At 31.1% G+C, this 24,107-nt stretch overlaps 1 protein-coding gene across 1 annotated transcript in view; it reads left to right on the forward strand.

Annotated features, from left to right (window-relative positions):
- The first annotated feature begins 1,194 nt into the window (after window positions 1-1,194).
- Window positions 1,195-24,107, forward strand: part of LOC142320067 (uncharacterized) — an 80,552-nt gene continuing 57,639 nt past the window's right edge. Inside the window, exons 1-5 of the mRNA XM_075357743.1 lie at window positions 1,195-1,680; window positions 4,783-5,000; window positions 10,965-11,176; window positions 15,756-15,869; window positions 22,094-22,252. Coding sequence (XP_075213858.1) covers window positions 1,195-1,680; window positions 4,783-5,000; window positions 10,965-11,176; window positions 15,756-15,869; window positions 22,094-22,252 — 1,189 coding nt within the window. The remainder of the gene's footprint in view (window positions 1,681-4,782; window positions 5,001-10,964; window positions 11,177-15,755; window positions 15,870-22,093; window positions 22,253-24,107) is intronic.

Here is a 24,107-nt window from a genome sequence, read left to right on the forward strand (position 1 = left end):
TTGTTTGTGCGTTACTCTGTATGGAGACTCTGGGTGAATTTTCACTCATCCTAGTAACAATATAATTTTTTTAGTTTTGTGTTTTTTTATATGTCTGTGTTTTATCAAAATAAACATGTCGTTTAGGCATAAACTAAGTGATGTTGATAGAAAAAATGTCATTTTTGAGAATTGTGGTTCAGACAATGAAGTAGACGAATCTTTTATCTCAGAACCAAACTTAGTTGAAGACGATGATGTTCATTCTGATGAACATTACAGAATAGGTGATAGTGATAGTGACCCAAACTTTTTTCCCAATCAGTTATTTTTTCAAATGAATCAGATGTAGACCTTTTACTGCTTTCAACATCTACAACCGAGGTTCCAGCTATACACCAATGAAGAAGGAAAAAAGGTGGCCTAAATCTAAACTTGCACAAAATGTAGATCTCTTGTGGCATCCTAAGCCTAATAATTCAGCTATATTACAACTAATAAAACCTGTAGATGAGAGTAAAAAGGGTAAAAAAATTTGAAACAACCAAGCCTATCGTCAGGATACCAGCTAGAATTGCAATTCAAACTATCCCTGGGCCAATAGGTGAGGCTAAGCATGCTAAAAATGAAACTTGATTGTTGGATTATTTACTTCAAAAAGATAATGCTAGATAATATATAATTCATAGCAAAAATATTGAGATCACTATTGAAAAAAAAAAAAATACTCCCGGGATCCAGGATGAATTGGCGAAATTGACACAACTGAACTTTTAGCTTTTATTCATTTGATGTCCATTTCAGGAACAAAACAAGACAATCATATGCCAGCCGAATTCTTATGGGGAAATCTTGGTGGTCAAGTTTTCCAAGTGTTATGTCTTTGGTAAGATTTAAATTTATTAGCAATTGTTTATGATTCGATGACAGGGAAACAAAAAACACTCAACAGACAACAGACCCTTTTACACATATTCGATGGCTATGGGATAAGTTTATTTCTTTGTGTACAAAACACTACCAACCTTCTTGTGAAGTTACCATTGATGAGCAAATTTAGCTTTTTGTGGCCGTTGTAAATTTAGGATGTACATTCCTAATAAGCCAGATAAGTATGGGCTCAAGCTTGTCTTGAAGTGTGATGGGAACTCTTACTATCTCATCTTCTAATTGACAACCGATAACTGGTTTACTGCAATCCCTCTGGTAGATAAGATGCTCCAAGATCACAAACTTACTGTGGTAGGAACATTAAGGAAAGATAAAACCGAAGTACTAGCAGAGCTTCTTATTACTAAGAATCGTGAAAGAGATTTCAGTTTTTGTCTTTTATACAATAAATTTCAGCTTGTGTCTTACTCACCAGAAAAAAGTAAAATTGTGCTTCTGGTGTCATCCGTGGATGATAGAGTAGCTTTAGGTGAAACAAAAAACCCCTGTCAATTGAATATTACATCCACACTAAAGGAGGTGTGGATGTTTTTGACAAATTTTGTAAGACATATTCCTGTAACAGAGAAATACAGCAATGGTCATTTTGTTTTTTGTGGCACACCGAATGCTGGTGGAATAAATGCATACAAGGCTGCTAGAAATCAAATAGCAGTCAATCACCTTCAGTTCCTGTACAACCTTGGTGAGCAGCTTGTTCGACCGCATATTATGAGAAGACCAATGGAGAAACCTTTAAATTCACTTCAGGTACAAAATGAAAGAAGTCCTGAAAATAAATGAAGAGGAGTCAGCTGCTGTTCCCAGGACCAGTACATCTGAGAGGACCACGACACTTTCATCAACTACTGCATCTAGTGCCAGACTAGGCTGCTGCAAACTCTGCCCTGCGAAATTGGATAAAAAGTATGCAGTTCGATGCTCAAAATGTCATAACTTTGTTCACAGGAAGACAATTTGTAAAAGGTGCTAAATTACAAAAGATGAACGTAAAAGTCGTCCTTTATGTAGTTTTATAGTATCTAATTTTTAAGCACTTATCATTCCTAGTAATATGTTAATATTTTATATTTTTATACTTAACTATATACAGAATAAAGTTATTATAAAAAAAAATTAAATAGTGCATTTTCTATTTTTTCCCCTCTAAAAAATGCCAAATCAGAATATGGTAAAAGTAGACTGTTTTTTATGAAAATACACACGATAATATTTTGTTAAATATTAAATAATACAACTGAAAGATACTTATTTAATCTTAATAAAGATTTACTTTATTTAAGATACTTATTAAGATATATAATGAATGATAATAAATGTGAATAAAATATAAAGTGAAAATATAGAGAAAAAGATTTCTGGGTGAAATTTCACCCATCCTAATAATAAAGGTCAATAGAAGTATCTTAGTAATTGAGGGTTAAAAATACTTAATTATTTTGAAATTTTAATTCACAAATATTGTTATCTAACAACGAATCAACAATTTAGGAAGTCTGAACCTCTTCGAGTAGAAATTGGCTCATACTTATTCATCTTAGCTTATTTAACATCTATTGAATCATTTTTTGGACACTACAATATTTTGCTGTAGAATTTGATTTTTATAGAAGTTCAAACATGGTTGAGCTAAGCCTCTGCTACATATTTTTTTACAAATTAAATTAATTTTTCCAGTGTTATAGTTTGTCCATTTTTCTAATCTATCCATTATTTTTTATGATTTAAAAAACATTTATTAAAAACTTACTTTAATTAAAATACTTATTCTGAATAGATATTACTAGTAATAACATGCATTTTTTTTACTTAATTTAACAACATTAAAAAAAAAGAAAACAAGAGAACATAATTTCACAGAAATGTTGCTTTCCACATTCAGATGATATTACTGCATTTCTCCTAGAATGTACTGCTATCAATAACAACAATAATTGTATAAATTAAATTTCCACATACCAACTATTTAAAAAGTGTAAATCCTAGTACTTTTGTGTTCAGGGATTTTCTAAAAGATGTTAATTTAAATTCCAATCAATAATCGTTTTTAAATTAAACTGTTATGTTCATAATAGTCGGTCGTCAAGAATAAAATTAATTGTGTAATAACTATTATGTAATGTTAGTTACAAACATCTTATAAACATGTCTAGTACATATAAATTACTGTCTTATTGACGTACAAATTTATTTTATTCTCGACGACCGATTATTATGAACATAACAATTTAATTTAAAAACGATTATCGATTTGAATTTAAATTAACATCTTTTAGAAAATCGCTGAAGATGGAGTAACAGCTCTGAAAGTACTAGGATTTACACTTTTTAAATTAAGTGAAAATTTATTTATACAATTGTATTAATACCAACGATACCAAATACTTAGTAAATTAAATCTAAACAATAATAATGTATTATTATTATTGTACTGTGCAGATTAAAATATGAATGAAAAATTATTTGTTTGTTTGTTATATTTCATATCATAAATATCAGTTTTCACACATTCCTCTAGTTGCAAAACTATGATTCTTATTGACTTAAAACTAGAAGAGTACTCACAATGATTAAAAAAGGTCAGAGTTTACCATAATTCCATCAAGATAGGCCCTCACACCACAATAGTAATGTGGTGATGCTTCATCCTTCTGGAAGTACCATTCTTCATTCCCAAATATCTCCTGAATGTGTGGCATAACAGATTCCGGCAGTGAGCTCAGGTAATCTTTACCAGTCACAGTATTCTCAAAAAAGGTCCAATTAATCCAAACACTAACAAACCAGACCACACGGTAACACCTGATGAGTTTACATTGTGTTACACTGTCAAACGAGGACTGTCAGTCGTCCAGTAACTGTAATTATGATTATGATGAGCCATTTAATATGAATGTGGCCTTGTCATGCTAAACAATTTGGTTTGGATTTGATTGTCCTCTCCATATTATACCAGTTGTAAAATTGAATTCTCATTTTCACTTAAAATGTGGTGGATGCTCAGTTTTGAAAGTCACTGTCTCATAAGCCAGTTGCCAAACAAGTTTTCTAGATTACTGATACATTTATGACGACCTCTTTTTCTGTTGTGGAGTGAAGGATATCCATCGTTTTTCAGAATGCTTCTTGTTAACATCTTAAACAGTTCCTTCTGCCTAAACTTCTAAACTCTGTAAAATGTAAGAATAAATTTCCTTTCCTTAAAGCTTATTCTTGATGTAGCCATTATTTTAATCAATCTCACCTGAAAAAAATGAAAATGATTTGGTAGTTATATTACCTGTAAAAGATTGTGTACATTTTTTAGGACACCTGCTATATCTAAGGAAAAAATACTCTCATTTTAAACTCACTCCATCCTCTACACTAGAATACATGAATCACATGATGTATTAAACCTTTTCAAATTGGATTACAATGTGGTTATATGATTATTTGTATGTTTGGATAAAATAATTTATATTATATACATTTATTTATTTTAACAAAAAATGATATATATTTATTCTATTTGATAAAATTGTGGTATTAGTCAAATTATTTTATCAGTAATGAATTTGCTAATAAGTGATTTATTTCTGTACCTGTACCATAAAGTTTGATTTAGAATTAGTAGAATTCTTCTGCTTTTCTTTCTTTTTACAAAATGATAGAGAGAAATATTCACTGCTTCAAACCTAGTTTTAAGTAGCTTAATAGTTAATTATTGAATTTATCTAGAACTCTGTAAACATCCTCTTCAAAAAGTAGTTTTACTGTAATCTGTTTTTTTAAATTAAATTTTGATTTTACTTTATTATAACTTATTAAACTGTTTTAGATCTTTGAAGATTAATGAAATTTCTTTTTCAGGGAAAATTTGATGATTATCTTTTTATAAACATAAAGTCAAATCCTGAACCTATACGTATCCATCTTCTTGGCCATGGTGTAGAACCTTCACTTGAAATTAGTGAACAGTTTCTAGATTTTGAGGCAACATTTCCTTTTCCAGAAAATTATGCAAAATATATCACGATTCGTAATACTGGAAAAATGCCAATTGAGATATACTTTACAGATTTTGATAAGTAATTGATCAGTCTTTATTTAATTTATTATGAAATTGTTTATAATTTTTTTTTTATAATTGTTTAGTGCCTGATTTTATTATTATGGAATACATGAATAATATAACTGGAATACATACATGAGGGTCATTCAATTAGTCCTTAGAAAAAGATGGAAAACAAATTATTTTGTGTAAATCTTTTTTATTTTTCAACATAATCTCCTTTAAACTCTATACACTTTTCCAAGCGTTTCTCCAACTTTTTTAAGCCATCCAAAATGAAGTATTTCAGAAGGTCCTCAAAATAAGCATCTGTTTGGGTGATGACCTCCTCGTCGGATGTGAATTGTTGCCTGCCGAGCCATTTTTCAAGTTTGGAAATAAATAAAAAATCACTGGGGGCCAAATTCAGTGAATACAGTAGATGTTGTAATAACTCAATCTTTAATCTTGTAATAACTGCACAGTTATGCCCCCGTGCATTGTCTTGATGGAAGAGGATTTTTTCTTTTACAAATGAGGACGTTTTTTTCTTTATTACTTCGCTCAACCAGTGCAATAATGATGCATAATATTCTCCAGTTATTGTTTGTCCTTTTTCCAAGTAATCAGTGTAGATGATACCGCATGCATCCCAAAAAACTGTGGCCATCACCTTGCGGGCTGATTTCACCATCTTCACCTTCTTCAGAGCCCAATTGTTTTGACTGTTCCTTTGTCTTTGGAATTTAGTAGTGCATCCATGTTTTGTCCACAGTTATGTATCGTTGCAAAAACTCATCACGATTGCAACGGAAAAGCTTCAAAACAACCTAGGAGTCGACCACATGATTGCGTTTATTCTCCATTTAGAGCAAACACAGCATCATCTTGCGGAAACTTTTTTCACATCCAATTTTTCATACAAAATTGAAAACACTGTACGTTGAGATATGCCTGTGGCCTCAACTATTTCACACACTTTGACTTGTGATCACTCAAAACCATATGATGAATTTTGTCAATCATTTCAGGGATGATCACTTCCACTGGATGTCTTGAATGATGTTCACCTTTGGATGTACAGCCACGTTTAAACTCATTTACCCAATTGTTGCAAACAGGAGCAGATGTGCCATGAACTTCATCCAACTCAGCTTTGATCTCTTTCAGTGTTAAGCCTTTTAATACGTGTTTAATCACCAATCGAAACACATTTTTCTAAATAAACAATAGCTAGTTGCTTCAATCGACTGTGACACCATGTGAAACCATGTTATGGATACAGCTGAAATTTTAACTGCACTCTAGTGACAAATGACACTTACTAAAAACAAACCGTTTTCAAACTACAAGTGCCATCTCTTGGATTTTGTAAGGACTTATTGAACAACCCTCATATATATAATGTAAATGAACCTGATCCACCCAAGTACAGAATTAAGAAATATTTTACCTTATTTTGTTGTTTTTCAGCAGGAGTACTTTCGCAGGCTTCCACATCATCAGTTGTATATAAAAACTTTTTAAACTTTGATAATTATGGTAACATTTATATTTACATATTAAATATAAAAAATATTAAAAGATTAAAAATAAAATTTAAAAGATTAAAAAGTTAAAAAAATAAAAGATTAAAACAGAAACACATATGCAAATCATATATTTAATTTATCTGTATTTAATTTTTATCTTTATTTTAGTTTTAATTTTAATTTATTTGTTTATATTGACATCATATTGTTCATTTATGTAAAAATTTTTACATTTTAATTTTTAACTTAATTTTAAAATAATTTTTATATTAATTTTAATTAATTAATCTTTATAATTTTTTAAACAATTTTTTATATTTTACGTTTTGATTATAATTTAAAATTTTTAATTTAATTAACAATTTTTTAATAAAATTTTTAAATAAAATATAAATGAATAAGTGTTATGATATTATTTATATATAATAAAGCTGGTGATGCAAATAAAGTTCACAAAAGCGCCTCTGCTTACGTAATGAAACAAAGTTATCCTATTTCAATTATTCTGTACTTAAGTTGATCTATTAAATATAAATTAATTTGTATTGGTATAGAGGAGTAAGGTTATTAAAAGAAATAATTTAAATTATATATATTTGTATATATGAGTCATCCTGTGTACATTACTGGCAATGACTGAAATGAAGGCATTGTTGACAAACTACCAATTTTGATGAAATTTGGAATATACCTTATTTAGGAATTAAGTTACTCATTACAATTGAAATTTTGTCAGAAATTCCTTTCATCAAGTTATGTCCCTCATACGTTATACAGTACCATCAATGAAAATTTCATAATTCAGCACTTTACATGTGTAATTTTCATTATTTTTTAACTAAATAGTTGGTTATTGTATGCAATTATGGACTCAGCTAACAATTGCCCAATTTAATATTTAAGGTTAATTAGACAATGTTAGTGACTGAAGCGAGCGTTAAGTTATGTTGATATAATACAAAGTTCAGTTTACCCACTGGAACATTTTGAATGTCCATCCAACCCTCTGTGGTTGACAAGACTGCTTGCACCTGTTCTTCTAGCTGCGGTCGTGAGTTACCATGAACTAACAGGAGATACTCATCGGCGAAAGCCTGGGCCATGACCCCTTCCAGGAATGTCAGTCCCAAAAATCCATAGAACCTGGTATTCGACAGATTTTTGGTGACTGACATTCCTGGAAGGGGTCACGGCCCAGGCTTTCGCCGATGACTGTGTCCTGTTAGTTCGTGGTAACTGACGACCGCAGCTAGAAGGCTGGGTCAAGCGGCCTTGTCAACCGCAGAGGGCTTGGATGGACATTCAAAATTTAAAAATTTCTGTGCCCAAGATGAAGTTTATGCTTCTCAAGGGTGCAGACAAATTATCATACAGTCGTAACCCCAGTATTAAGTATAAAGGCTGTGTGATCAGCCGAGTTAGGATTCATAAGTACCTAGGTGTTTTGTTCGATGAGAAGTTGCTGTTTAGCAACCACATTAGGCAAGTAGCAGTGGACACCATCTATGTGATGCACAAGCTTAGGAGGATTGCTCAGAAGGATTATGGGCTGTCGGGCTGTCATTTGTACATGGTGTACCAAGGTGTCTTCAAAAGTATGGCCTCTTATGTTGCTTTTGTTTGGGTGCATAGGTTGTACAGAAATAGAGCACTTATTAGTACTCACCGTTAATACTCACTGCTGTTTTTAAAACAACCTCCTAAGAGGCTACCACCATATTGGGAAAGTTTCTCCCAATCGATTTAATGGTAAAAGTTCAGGCAGCCATATGGAAGATTGCGAAGAGGCAGGGAGGCCGAGGTATTTGGGATGCGGTTTCTAGCCAGGCCTGTACCAGAGCGGAACAGTGATCACAATGCACCTGTTCTAAATTTTGTTCATTTGCCCATCTCCTGCCTGAGGAGGAGGCTTCACAGCCTTGCGATGGATGAATGGCAGCAAAGCACACCATGACTAAGGGAAGGTCCTTGTATAGATTTATACAGGACTTGGAGGGATGGTATGCCTCTCCTTTGATTTTAAGGGCAACGGGTGCCCAGGTGCTCTCCAGCCATGCGAACTTGAACCAATATTTGTTTCAGTTCCGCCTGGCAGCTGATGAGTTGTGCATCTGCAGAAAGGTCCAGTCGCATTGTTGAACCGTGTGGGTGTACCTTGATCCTGTTGCTTTGTTCAACCAGCATCAATAGTTTATTTAAGGGAAAGATTCCTACCTCACTGTTGTGGGAAGCTACCCAAGAGTTATGGCTGCCCATCAGCCAAATAAAGCTCCAAGCATTTTAATATTGGTGGACAGGTACTTGCCGGCATTCAGTAACCTAGGCGTGGCAGTGAATTGCTGTCTAGACGTGATAAATTTAATTTATTGAATATCATTTATATTTTGGTAGTTGACAGGGTGCACCTACCCATTTTAGAATATATGACAAGTGAGTGGTGGGACACGAAGCAAGTGGTGTGTGGCTCCATGCTTAGTTCGCTCACACAATTAGATTAGCTATAGGAGCTAATTAGGACACTGGTCGCTAAACTGATTCGAGGCTCAGTAGCTGTTTGTAGCACAGACATTCGTTCTTATACTTTTGGGCGACTGAATGTTGTGGTGGCGGGAGAAATGGCATACAAATCAAATCAATCAAATTACCCACCAGGTTGATCTAGTGGTGATTGCATCTTCGCAAATGACCTGATTTCGAAGTCGAGAGTTCCAACGTTCAATTCCTAGTAAAGGCAGTAATCTTTTATATGGATTTGAATACTAGATCATGGATACTAGTGTTCTTTGGTGGTTGGGTTTCAATTAACCATACATCTCAGAAATGGTCGACCTGAGACTATACAAGACTACATTTCACTTACACTCATACATATCATCCTCTAAAGCAATAACTGATGGTGATTTCTGGAGGCTAAACTGGAAAAAGTATGAAGTTCAGTACATGGAATTGTTAGTTACCTAACCTAGCCTTAACCTGGTCCAAATCTAACTAAATTCAATTAAACTTCACTTATTTATTATGTAAATAATGTATAATGTAAATTTACCAAAATCCATGCCTTAAGCTTAACTTTACTTAATTTAGTCAAGTAAATCTATTCTCATTCTTAACTTAATTTGACTGAAGCCTAATTTTCCTATTATAATTAATAACATTCTCCTCGTGAATCATACATGAAGAAATTAATTTTCTTGAAAAGACATTGCCTAGAGCATCCCAACATTAATTGATTACAGTGTCAGTCAATATTTTTACAACCATTCTGTGATATATTTATAATTTTAAAATCATAACCTACATTTTTACAACTTCTTTTTTCTCTGAGTAAAAATTGATGTGATATATGTAATCATCCTACAGAAACAGGATACTCATACACATTAATCTCAATATGGCAGAAAATTAAGATGCTAAACCAGAATTTGTAGAAAGGTTTGGGGAATTCAAAAAACAGTTTTACACTGAAATTACCGATTATGCTAATCATACAGATGTTGCAATGAAAGACTAACATAAGGGATTTTTAGCACAATATTTTCATTAATACCGCTTTACACAAGTAAGGATTAATTTTATTTTAGAATTAAATGCAATTACCAGAATAAACGAATAAACTGCATATTCCTATAAATATCCTTCATTTAACAAATATTTAAATATCCTTCAAGTTGTAACATTCATTTCCCTATCATGTTGTTTGATATCGCTGCTGTTTCATTAAAAATCTTCAGTTTTACATCCTTCAGTTAGTGTGAAGCCTCTTTCACCACAGATTTTCTTCATTTTCAAATAGCCCCAGATACAGATAGATGAGTAGGTAGGTTAAGAGATCAATTCTTGAAATAATTACTTTAGAAACATTTCTTCCATTACATCCATTCAACTATATTCCACTGTAAACCATTTTTGTTATACGTTTAGTAGTGCAATCTAATCGATACCAAAATGTTAACAAAGCTCTTTCTATAATGAATTAACTCTACTGCAAGGAAATTTTTCTGCATATCCAAATAATAAGCTAAGTTATCAAAGCTGCTTTTAATTCTCTTAAAAAAAAATTGCTCATGACTCAAAAATTAACTACAGCATAAAAAATTGATATATGATTACAATGAAGTGGCATTTCAGTAAGCTGAAAATGATTGTCTGCCCAGTAGCGGAAAATCTGCTTGTTCACATATCTGAAAAAAATTAAGTGGGACCTGTATAATATAACATTGACTTTTTCATCAATAAGAATGCTGAGAATTGGCTCAGAAAATTTTTTCTGTCATTATTCACTTATTTATACTTGCGTTCCACAGTCCTCAACTTTTTATTTATGTAAATGAATCCACATGTAACCATCATTCATGTTCTTTTGCATGAAATTAAAAATGTTAATAAAAAAATATTTACTTTGAAATAAGAATCAAATTGTTATTTATATTATTACTGCATAATCTTTGAAATAATTTTTTGGATTACAGGCTCGTACTTAAAGAAGATGCTGCTTTACGTATTTTATGTTTACTGTATAATACAAGTGAACTTTATCTTACTCATGAACAGTTTTCAACATCACTTTCTCCTAAAGTACTTGATCTTTATGATGAACTGGTTAAGAGAGTACCATTAGAAAATAATGGAATAGAAGAGGATACCGATTCTTCTGTTACAGTTCAGACCCAACTATTACTACGTAAAACTATTTCTTTTTACTTAACTGTCTTTTTCCTAATTTTACATCAAATCTGTTAATTTTTAGACTGCTATCCTTGGGGTCCACAGTGTTTTGGAACCGCTAGACTATTTTTTTCTAAGTGGTTATGTAAAACATGTCATGAATAGCATCCAATATCTATTGATAACAAAATTAGATAAGAATTTTGTTGTTGTGCATACTTATATCATTTATTAATAACTATTTACAGTCATTACCACTTAAAGTTATTATGTAGAAAATAACTGATTCTGATTGTGAGTGTTGCAGGTATATCCATGTTCTAAAAATTAAACTGATTAACTCAAAACATTAATAGCTAACTTGAACCTGTTGGATATTAATGTTTTAATGCTAAGTAGATTTATCAGTTAGTCAGTAAATTAGGACAAAGATTTATAATAAGTTTCAAACAACTTTTCTTTTTTTTAGGAAAGAAAGTTGACCTTGATGAATGGCCTGATACAGTATAGAAACACTATATTAAGCCCATTTCATTGCAATTATATTTGCTAATACGCATTGTTCCTGTTCATTTTACACAGTATTTTATTTTATAGTTTGGAATAGTTAGTAATTTAATATCTGTGTATGTTTGCAGTTTGATGATTAAAAGTGGGAGTATAATGTTGTTAATTAGAATTTGCATCTAAATGAAATTGTAGTGCTCATGAATTTATTAAGATGGCAATCAATGAAAAAGTACTACAAAATTAAAACACAGGATGATATAAAGTAGTGATTACTATTACATGCAAAACACACTTGATACAATGTCACTAGATTACATTAACTAAACTACTGTAATGCGTTTAGTTTTTGTGTATAATCAAATATATACAGTGAACAAATAAAAGGATTTCACAACAATCACTAACTTCTATAATTGGATCTATTTTTTCTTTCTTGTAAATGCAATTACATCTGTTTTATTTATTGTTGACACTTCTTACAAACAAGAGAATTAAATTCATTACCTGAAAGACAAAAAAAAATTTAATGTCTCTCTAAGTGTGATAAAATTTCCTGAATTGCTTTTTTGTTTACATTACAGATCTGTAAATAACATTTTTCTGTCACCCTTAGTTTTAAATAAATTACACTTTAAAAAAAATTAAGGGAAAATATAGTTAAAATATGTAAAATTTTTAATTTTGCATCACCGTACCTGTGTTAGAATGATTTCACTGATGCTTTTCTTTAATAAATAGCCTCAGGCACATTCAGAATTATTGTCCAACAGTAATCGGCTAGCATGTTAGTATTCCATTTCTCTTTGTAGCGGCTGTCCATCACTGAAATGTCTTCGTGGAAATGTCAGTTACATCTCTAAGGTTGCCCAAGAAAAAGTCCAGGTGTGGGTGGAGGAAATGTATTTCCAAAGACTTATTACATCCCCTAACTCTGTATGAAGAAAGAAGTTTATTAAGAGTATCGTGGTAATTGTCAGATTTTTATTTGCCAAGAAAATTTTTGCAAATTCTTTAAATGAAGCCCAAGCTGCACTTTCTACATTATTTAACATTTGAATTAAATACATCATCTTTGACAAAGTCTCTTATTTGAGGACCAACAAATATTTCTTCTTTAATTTTTCCTTCACTTACATTCAGAAATTTCTGCCTGATGTACAAAAATCCAGGATTATCCTTTTTCATTGCTTTTACAAAATTTTTCATTACTTCCAGCTTGATATGGAGAGGGGGTAAAAATATTTTTGTGGGTTCAACTAAGGGCTCATGAATAATATTTTTTCTATTTGGAGTTAAGTTGTCTCATTTCTTCTACTCATAATGTTACATAATGTTTATCCCTAGCTCGGCTGTCCCATTCGCAAAGAAAACACATGTGCTTTTAGTATAGCTTAACTGCATGCCTAATAAAATAGCTATAACTTTCAAATCACCACATATGTTCCAGCTATGTTTTTTATAATTTATATTTTCAAGAACATCTTTCATCACCAGGATGAAAGATGTTCCAAGAAACATCTATCCATGAAAGATCTATCCAAAATTATACATAGGAATTATCAAATAGTCAAGAATATTCAAAGTAAAATTGGCACTTTTCCCTATAAACAACTTTTTCCTAAACTTTATCTTACTACTTTTATGTATTTTATTTTTCAGGTCCTAATTTAAAAAAAAAAAGTTCTGTTTCTAAATCATATTTACCCTACTAGAAAAGATTTATTGCACAAACCATTATTATAGCAATTTGAAAATATCACTATAGGACAGATAAGGGTGTTTATTATACTGTCTTAGCTGTCTAAAATTTTACATTAAAGACATTGAGTCCTGAGTTTCTAGGAAGCCATTATTTTTTTCATTTAAGGTACAAATTTTGCATCATTCAGTTGAATAAGATCAGAATGTGTCACAAAACAATGTTATCCATTTGATGACATGATGACAGTTTTTTTTTTAGCAGCTGCCAAAAATGAGTTGCTGGAGATTTTTAAAAACATGGGTATATATTAGAAAAGATATTGAATTCCAAAATAATTAATAACCAAAAAAAAGTATTGAAGTTTGTTGATTATTATTGAAAGGAAGACACAATGAGGAATTAAATATTGATGTATGAGAATACAGTATATTAGAAGTTGTAGAATCATTATTCAACATAAGCAAGAAGAGCTTTTATTCAAAAAGGTTTGCTAGCAACAAATGGAGATCTAAGAATTGGAAGAAAATTCATAAAAATATTTGTAATGAATGTAACACTTTATGGTAAGAAAACATGGGTAGTAGAAAAATAGAAAAAATATAATATAATAGAAAACAAAAGAGGGTTTTGTAATGTGTTGTTGCAGAAGGTGTTGAAAATTAGGTGTAATGATCAAATTTTAATGATGATGTTATAAGATGAATAGAGGAGGAGAGGATTATTGCAGAATTTTGGAAAGAAACAGACTAGGTTAATGAGCCTTGTATTAAAACATCAAATTTATTTAATTTGGTTATAAAGGGACATGTACAGAATAGTATTGCTTCATATTAAAGCTAATGAATTACTGTGAAAGTTGTCAATGCAATAGCCTAAATAGTTCCTTATGAACAACTTAAAGGATAATGTTATGATATGCATTTGAAGTATTTTAAATTAATGCATGGAATGCTCATGTTGTGTGGTGATATTCTAACAGAGGGGTTGGTGTGGCTACCAGTAATGTCACAAGGTGGATGTCTTTCCCCTAAGGGTAGTGATGGTGATGTACTAATATATCTCTTGATTAACTGCTGCATAACTGTGCTCCACATTCTTGAGTGGTTGAAGGTGATGTAAATTTTTAAATTAGTGAAATCCATTTCATATTAGAGTTAATTTTGTTCTGTTCCTTTAATTTTTCAGAACCATTAATAATAGGCCTTCTTGCATATTGATTAATCATATACATAAATTATTTTATTTTTATAGAACTAAGTATTATGAAATTTATTTTTCTGAAAAATAAATTTTCATATCTGTTCAGATTTCATATTTTTCCTGTTAGTGGGCCTTTGTGGTGGGTCCCTTAGCAAGTAATGTATTTATTTATATTTTGTTATTACTTATATGTTTAAGATTGTGTTACTTCTGAGTACTACAATGTGAACTTTTTTGGTTTTTTTCATTTTTTAGCTTTTTCTCAAATTTTTAAATGTTTTTCATAGTTTGAAGTAGTGTGGCGTTCTATTACTTACACTCATTATAGCAACCTGTTTGGTTGCTTGCTTTAAAAAAAAATGAAATAATTTCATTTCTTTGCTGTAGTGGATGGGTAGTATAAAAACTATGAAGTAACGCACAGTGTCAAGCAGCAAACAATTGAAATTTTTGTCAACAATTTAGGGGTTAAAAACAAATCACAGTTTCCTCATTGAGGGTTCATACTTTTATCTATAATTGCATTTTTCCCTAGTTTAATTAAATCTCATAAATTATTTTTGGACAAAAGTTTCATTTTGTAAAGTTTGTTTCCATTAAGATTTTTTCTGTTTTCAGAGGATCAGAATTTTAGTAATTCTAGTAGTCATTTTAAAATTGTTTTGGTTAATTAATAATATGTTGAGTATAATTAATAGTACTAAACTTTTTTTTTTCATTTCTTAAAAGTATGTTGGTATCTATTTAATAGGTGGTTAGATATGATGTTAGCTATATACTTGTGTTAAACTGCATTATTATTGGTTTCTTTGATTCATCACATCTGTTAAAAATTGAAAATGTCTATTATTACATTAAAGACTGTTTTTTTTATTCATTTAATTAATATAATTCCACCCACTTACCCCCAAGTGGGTGCCCAACTTGGGTACCCCCAAGTGGGTGGAATTAATATTCCACCCACTTATTAGATAAACAATTGGTGATAATTTTGCAGCTCTTGCATGTTTAAAAATAAAATTTTCAGTATTCTGACTTCTTTTATAATGGCACACAGTACCCTACCCATTTAAAACTGAACGACTGTTCAAGGAACAGAGTTTTATTGTTTTCAAAAGATAATAGAATAGGAGTTAATGTAATGTTAATGTTTTTATTTAAAAGACACAATTTTTTTTTTCAGAAGATGATGAAGTAAGAAAGCCTTCTGAATTCAGTAAAGATGTGATATTGGCCACTGATAGTTCACTTCAGTTTGAACTTAATGATATTGCCAATTTGCATTCAAGAATTTATGGTAAGCTATTTATTCATAAGGATGACTAGTAGTACGTGTATGTGTGTTATACACCTACCTTACTTTTTTACAAAATAAAAAAATGTGTAAAACTCTGATTCTGTCACATTTATGACATAATGTTTAATCATTCAATTGATTTATATCAGTATATGTCCTTATGTAAGAAAAGTTATTTTGAAATAATTTACTTCCATCTGCCTTTATCCAAATAATAATTTTTGTGTACACAAGGACAAACTATTAGTGTCATTTAATAATAGTTACCTATAGATTTATTAATTATTTATTCTTTACACAAGTTTATATTAAATTTGTCAAAAAATAATTGATTTAATTGAATTTTTCTTTTTGTTTTTCTAAAATCAGATCTTTCCTCTACAAAGAGAATGAATACAGTCCGTGTATATTGTATTCTTTCCACAGAAATAGTTTCCTAATGTGTTGTTTTGCTCTGTCTGTCCCTTTCTTTCTTATAAAAAACCTTTTTTTTTTTGTTGTGTCCCTGTGATGTCTGAAAAGAAGCATCTTGATGTACAAGCAACATTAATCAAAGTCACTTTCCCTGAAGTAATGATGTTCATTTTACAGCTAATCATTATGCCGTACAGTGTGAAGGGTAACTGTTTATTGGATTGAATATCACAGATATTTTAGTGGGGTTAGATAATAATTTGTAATAGCATATTTAGTTTGGTGAAGAAGGTAACAGGAAACTAATTCACTTTTCACTTTCCTAGTACACATAATGTGGATTTTATTATTCTTGAGAGCAATCTTGTTTTTGATAGAAAATTAAAGTTTTGATGAGGAGATCTTTTTTATTAGAATTTAAAAAAATGTTTTTTTTATAGAAGGAACTAATTCCCAATCCTTCAACAGTTAGTCCTTCCTTCGCAGTGTTGTTTTGGGTTTCTTTTTATCCTGTAAGTATAAAAGTAAATATGTTATTTGCTGATAAAACTGCTGGCAATACAGATAAAATCTAGCCGGACAAATCCCTATTCCCACCACATCTACCATGTAATTATTAGTAAATTTACAAAATATTGTAACAAAAATTTGTTCATAATAACTTAAATTTCACTGAATATTTAACAGAGTTAACATGCTGGTTACGATAATCCTGAAATCAGTCTAATTTTATACAATCAGTTTAGTAGGATTTTCTAAATGAGAGATTCTAAAAACACACTCTTTTCTGGTTCTTTAAAAACCTCTCAATAAATTGTCTAAAAAATGTTTAGAAGTGATCAACAAATATAAATTAAACCACCTAATTTGTTTTATAAATACTTTATGAAAAATGTGATTGTTTTTTTCTGAAATATGTTTATTTAAACTTGACTTCACTATAGTAGGGCTAACTTATTTTTTTGATTCTCATTGATTCAAATGGATTGCAAGAATAATGCGACAAATGTAAAATGCATTATTTAAAATGTGGTAAGTATTAGTTAATTATGCTTTTTCCATTATATACTGGAGAGATACTGTTTCTTAGAGGATAAAACTACTTTTTTTAAAATATTTATTGTCCTTATTGATAATGGGTACTGTGAGGCATATTCATAAAGTAAGGGCCGTTTGGTCATTAAAGAAAATTAACTTTTGAGAAAAGGTCTTTACTTACTTTTTTAGTTTACTGTGCATCTACTTCACTTTTACACAATCGCCATTCAGTTCTAAGCATTTTTCTTAATGCTGCACCTGTTTCTTTAACCCTTTGTGCATAGAAATTTGCCGCCTGGGATTGAACCAGTGGACAATGGCATTCTTGAGTTCCTTGTTTTCAAACTGTCGTCCACCAAGCCACTTTTTTAAATACAAGAAGAGGAAGTAGTCACTAGGTACAAGATCAGAACTATATGGAGAGTGGTCAAAAGGTTCCTAACAAAAATCTTCTTTTTGGTTAAAGCAGCAGTGTGAGGACGTGCATTATCGAGAAGGAAAATTACGCAGGACGACAGTTTACTGCATCGTCGATTTTGGATTGTACATCTCTGAGTGTTTTGCAGTACACTTCAGCTGTAATTGTTGATCCATGTTCCATGAAATCAACCAAAATGACACCTTTTTCGTCCGAAAAAACAGTAGTCAACATTTTTTGACTCGAGTATGGAGATTGCTTAAACTTTTTCAGTTTTGGGGAACTTGAATGGCTCCACTGCACTGACTGTTGTTTTGATTCTGTGAAACATAGGATATCCACATCTCGGTGCCCGTAACAATGTGGGAAAACAAATCATCTCCATCTTGTCGATAGCGGTCCAAAAACGCTCGTCCACTGCACATTCTTTACTCTTGCACACAATTTGTGATATTCGAGCTTTTCTGTGACAATTGTGTAGATAGAGGTACGCCCAATATGTGGAAATTTATCAGCCTAATATAAGGCTGATAAATTGTATTTATTAGCCTTACAATTAGATTAATTGTAAGGACTGACTAATCGTCAGTCGCCAATCACACCGCAGTTTTTGGTTCACTTGTTCAACGATTTCATTGGTCTAAATATTGGGCCTGCCACTCCGCTCTTCATCGTTCACATTTGTGCAGCCATTTTTAAATTCTCAACATCATTGTTTAACCTTTGTTTCACTCATTACTGTAGATCCATACACTAGGCACAACTCCCGATGAATTTCAGCAGCTGAAGATCCATTTGCCCACAAAAATTAAATCATAGCTCACACTTCACAACTGGCAGGAGAAATTGTCGCGGACATTTCCAACTGCATTCACCAGCAGGCAAATGACTACTAAATCAAAACAACAACTGCAGTGGCTTTGTAAATACCTGTTAGATGGTCCTGCATGCATGAAACTGTGTTCAGACTTGCTGATATTCAAATGTAATATAATATCATATTTAAATATAATATTTATTTTTGTTTATGCATAGTTATTTCATTACAGTATGCTGTATGCAAAGAGAGAACCATCTCTCTGGTTGACAAAATATCTATTTAAGAATATAACAGATACTTTGTGAAAATTCAAATAATTCATCAAAATACTGACCACAGTGCAAAATATCCTAATATAACCGCCAAACACAGTATCAGAACTAAAAAACTAATTCCCAAAGTCGACTTTCGCAGGATCCCTCATCATCAGTCGTTAGTAGTTTTTATTTACTTATTTTTGGTTTTTGTTTGATGAAATTTTGGAATTTTGTACTGACTGATGATGCAGGATCCTGCAAAATTTAACTTTTGATATTGACTATAGGTGTTGCTGTTCTATTTTTTATTTCATTTTCACTGTTATACTAATCTTTTAACATTACACTTAAGTACCTGTACTGTTTTACTAATTCAATCCTTTCTTTTAGTGATCATTACTATAATTTACAACATAATTTAAAAATCATCTGTTGAATATCCTATGATTCATCCCAGAAACAGTTTTGTGTGGACCTTTCTTTCTTCTCTGCTGATCACTTCATCCTCTTTTAAGCATTTTTGACCATATCTTTTACATACTTCTTAAAAATATATGGGTGTAGTCAGTACCATCTATGATTTAATTATTTTACTAGGTCAGACAACTTAGTTTGATTTATACTGTTAAATATATTTGTAATACACTGGTTCAGTTCTGATTTTTTTTTTTTTCAGGTACCCTCAGTATTCTATGCACCAATCTTACATGTCTATGATCTTCTGTTAAACTAAAATTAGATTATTCAGTAATATTGTAGCCTTTGGATAATCAGTTATTGTTCTATATACTCATGTTTGTTAATGAAATTGTTTAATCATCCTTAACTTGATTTAAATTTGTGATTTAAAGAACTGATTAATAGTTGTATTAAAATAATCTTGATTTGTTTGTTAGAAAAAGTCGTAGTAGACTTCATAAAAATCTTATTTTTCTTAGTCTTTCATTATTTTATGCTCTATAGCATTATTTGACTACATCAAACTACCCTTTGTGGGTATAAGCACCTGTGCACTTATTTCGATTGCTTGAAATTAAAATGTAGTCATTTATAAGTACTTTCATAAAATCCTATAGTTTTCAAAATTATTAGTTTTTTTATCATTTCATAGTTGCTTTTTATAATTTCAAAGCTATAATATTAACTAGTACATTTCTACTGAACTAATTTATAAATTATAGTCCCTTCATCAGATTATGATGAACTGGAAATGAATTTTTTTATCTTTAACAATCTACTATTCAGAAAATGTGATGAGAATATTGAAAATTGTCTACCTCTAGTACGAGGGTAAGTCAATATTATCTGCAATGTAGTTATAAATTGTATTGCAATACAAATAGGAATCTTACATGTACACCATTTTTCAACATAGTCCCCTTGCATTTCAACGCACTTGGTCCATCATTGCACAAGCTTCCTGATGCCCTCATAAAAGAAAGTTTTCGGTTGAGCTGCGAGGCAGGAATGTACTGCTTCTTTCACTGTTTCGTCCGAGGTAAATCGACGGCCCCTTAATGCCTTTTGACATTGGACCAAACAAGTGGTAGTCAGAAAGGACAAGATCAGGACTGTATGGAGGATGAGCCAGTACTTCAGAGTTGAGTTTCTGGAACATTTCAGCAGTGTGAGCAGCAGTATGTGGACGGGCATTGTCGTGCAACAACACAACACCTTTCGATAGCAGTCCTCGGTGGTTGCTTCGAATTGCAGGCTTTAGCTTGGCAGTAAGCATCTCACTGTAACGCGCACTGTTTATTGTCATTCTCCTTTTCTCATAATGTTCCAATACTGGGCCTTGTGAGTCCCAGAAAATCATAAGCATCAGTTTTCCTACGGATGGTTGGGTCTTGAACTTTTTTTTTTATGGGCAAATTTGGATGTTTCCATTTCATACTCTGCCATTTACTCTCCAGCTCGTAATGATGGATCCATGTTTCATCACCGGTGATGATTCTTTCTAAGAAGATGTCCTGTTCATTACCATAGTGATCCAAATGTTTTTGGCAGATGCCCAAGTGCGTTTGTTTATGCAACTGTGTGAGTTGTTTTGGGACCCATCTTGCACATACTTTATGAAACCCAATTCTGTTGTGGATGATTTTGTAGGCAGAACCGTGACTAATTTGCAGATGATGTGCCACTTCATCAATAGTTACTTGTCTGTCTAAGAAAACCATGTCATGTGCACGCTCAATGTTTTCCTCATTTGTGGTGGTAAACGGTTGTCCGGCTCCTTTGTGCGACCATTTTTTAATTTTTCAATCTATTCGTAGACATTCCATTGCAGCAACACACTGTTCCTGTACTGTACCGAAAGTCTTTGGTGAATTTCGCCCCCTGGTACACCTTCTGACCACAAAAAACGTATCACTGACGTTGCTCTTCTTTGGTGCAAACAGAAAGCTAAGCAGCCATAGGCAGGGCAGCGATAATGGAACTGACCTAGCAGCATCAAACTTGCACAGACATAACAACAATTAAACCACGCATGCGTCATCTACGCAACACAACAGAACTACCAACATATATAACAAAAATATAACTAAATTGCGGATATCAATTGACTTACCCTCGTAGTTTTATCAGAGAGAAAATTTAACAACTTTATTTTAGTTATATTTTACTTTGATTGATCTAATTTTGTTATGTTATTGTGTCTTAAGATTGAAATTTTTTAAATTATCTGCACTAAAAGTTTATTTTAAGGTAAAAGTTATGAAAAATTAACTGTGTGTATGAGTTATCTTTCATTCTATGTACAGCTTTATTAGACACTCCTGTAATTACTGAGTGTATCTTTAGATGTAGCACACATTTGACTTTAGTATGAAAAGTGTTATATGTTAAAAATTAATGTTCTTTTAAACAATGTTTATTTAATTAGCTGTTTTGATTATTTAGATGTGTTCAAATATGACAGAATTGGATCTTTCTTGTTTATGTGTAAGATTTTCTTCTTCTTGTTGTTCATGTATGACTTGTTTTACCAAGATGGTTTGCAAGTTGGATTCAGTGGTAAAATATTTTTATGTGGCGTTTGTATTGTTGCAGAAAGCTGCATCCTGTTTGTCCTGTATAGAACGTACTGCAATCCCACCAGTCAAGTTTGTAAACTCTTGGCAGATCTAGTTTGTTTAATTGTTTATGTGAATTTCTATTTATTATTCATTCTAATAATTCTTTAACGTCAGTATACTAACAGAGGATTTACTTTTTCATAACTGGTACTTTTTTTCCATATGTGAGATGAGATTCTTTCAAATAATTCTTACAGATTATGTAGCTGCCCATCAAGAACAGTTTGTCGAATTTTTATCCAACATTGATTCTCAAAGTTTCTTCTACAGAGAAACCCCTGAGACTGAACAGGACCAAGTCAATGAAGATGAGATTGGTGGTGATGTGGTTATTTTTCATGGTGCACCTTCTGTAGGTTTGTATTTTCTATCGGCTTAAAAAGAAAAATATTTAGCGTAAAATAACTGTAACCTTTTGTAAATAATTTTGTATAATACTTATTTCTTTTTTTTTAAATTAATTTGTAATAATCTCATCCAATAATAAGTTGATTATAAAGCGTAATAAATAATATGTGCACATAATTGTATAGGCACATAAATATATATATATTTTTTTTATTTCATATAGACTGAATCTAATATAACACAATCTGTGCAGCACAATATAGTGGATAAATCTGTATGTGTAATGTGCAAATAAAATTGTATAAACATAAAAATGATTTTCACTTGGAATGAAATCTAGAACATATTTTGATCAGAGAATAAATTTTAGACTAAAAATTTTAAAGCTGTCTTATTATTAAATATAGTGATACATAATTAAAATGGCTGTAGAGTAGATCAGTTGTAGATTGTACTAGCATAAAAAAATACACATGCACTCATACATAAACAAGTGTGGTTCTTTTTTCTTTTTTAAGACTCATATGACTGAAAAATATGAAGAACTGTAAAGAATAAAGAATTAGGTTTTACCCATACAATAGTTTCCTGTATTATTCTGTAGTATAATAGCTAGGAAAGTAAAGCAAAAAATGAATAAAAACATACTAACCTATCAAAATATAAGAGTTTGTTGTTGTAATATTACCAGATTCCATAAGTATGAGTCGGCAAATGTACAAGACCTTAGTCATAGAGTGCGTATTTAATATTAATGAATGATTAGTATACTGATTACTACTATGTAATACGTACTGATTAGCTTAAGTTGATAACCTTATATTTTTAGACAAAGCTATGCTTCTTCATCAGTTAAATTAATTAGCAATCGATTAAAACATATTACACACATTAACTGGGTAAAAAACAAAAATTTGATCAATATTTACATAATATTTTTGAGGTAAAACTGCAACTTTTATTAAGCAGTTTGTGATGTTGCTTTTTGGACACCATTATATAATCGTAGAATCTTTAAATATTTATTAAATCGACTTCAGCGCACTTTATTTTAAGGTGAAAGTTTAAGGTTTATAAGATAAAGCAGATAAAAAATTTTACTTAGTCTGAGCTAGTAGTCATTATAGATCAGAATCATTCGAAGAGTACGACTAGATATGTTGAGAATTATCATATGGCAATGTTAATTGATTGGTTTTCAAGAATATTTGTTCATATATGCTCAAAAAGTGTACATAATTTAAATTTATTTTTAATCCATTTTATATTTTTTTGTGTTTTGTATAATTTGAGTTGCTCATGAATATCTAATTTTCATCCTCTACTATTTTCATGTGTTGATTTTTTGCATTGATTTATGAATTGTGTGAAGAAGGTTGTTTGTAAAAGTGGATTAAGAAGTGGTAGGTTATGTTAGGTTAACTGCTTTTATATACACTTTTTGTATTATTGTGAAAAGCACTACCCTTTTTGTCTTACTAGATCTTGTATTTAGAGCAGGCTTATTTTAGATGCCATATAATTAAAATTGTATAATTTATGCATGTTTTGATCTGACAGTGTATTTTATTTTATTTATTGTTCTAGTTTATAGATAAACAATTTTTTTTCAGTGCGGTTGGTCATTAAGTGAATCTTTTGAATTTGTCATTTGTGATATTCTGAGGCTTACTCTAAACTCTATGCAGGTGCTTTTGTTGTAACTTTCAACAACTTATTTTGTGCGTAGTTCATCCTGTTAATTTCTTTACGAGAGAGATGTGTAGTCTGTACTCTATGGTTGTAAATGTTGAAAGTTTATATTGTACAGAATGATTAGAAGAGTTTTTTATGTATATATAACTTGTAGTAAGTTTTTGTAGA

The sequence above is a fragment of the Lycorma delicatula genome, chromosome 2 (assembly GCF_047948215.1).
Source record: "Lycorma delicatula isolate Av1 chromosome 2, ASM4794821v1, whole genome shotgun sequence".
Taxonomy (NCBI): Eukaryota; Metazoa; Arthropoda; class Insecta; order Hemiptera; family Fulgoridae; genus Lycorma; species Lycorma delicatula.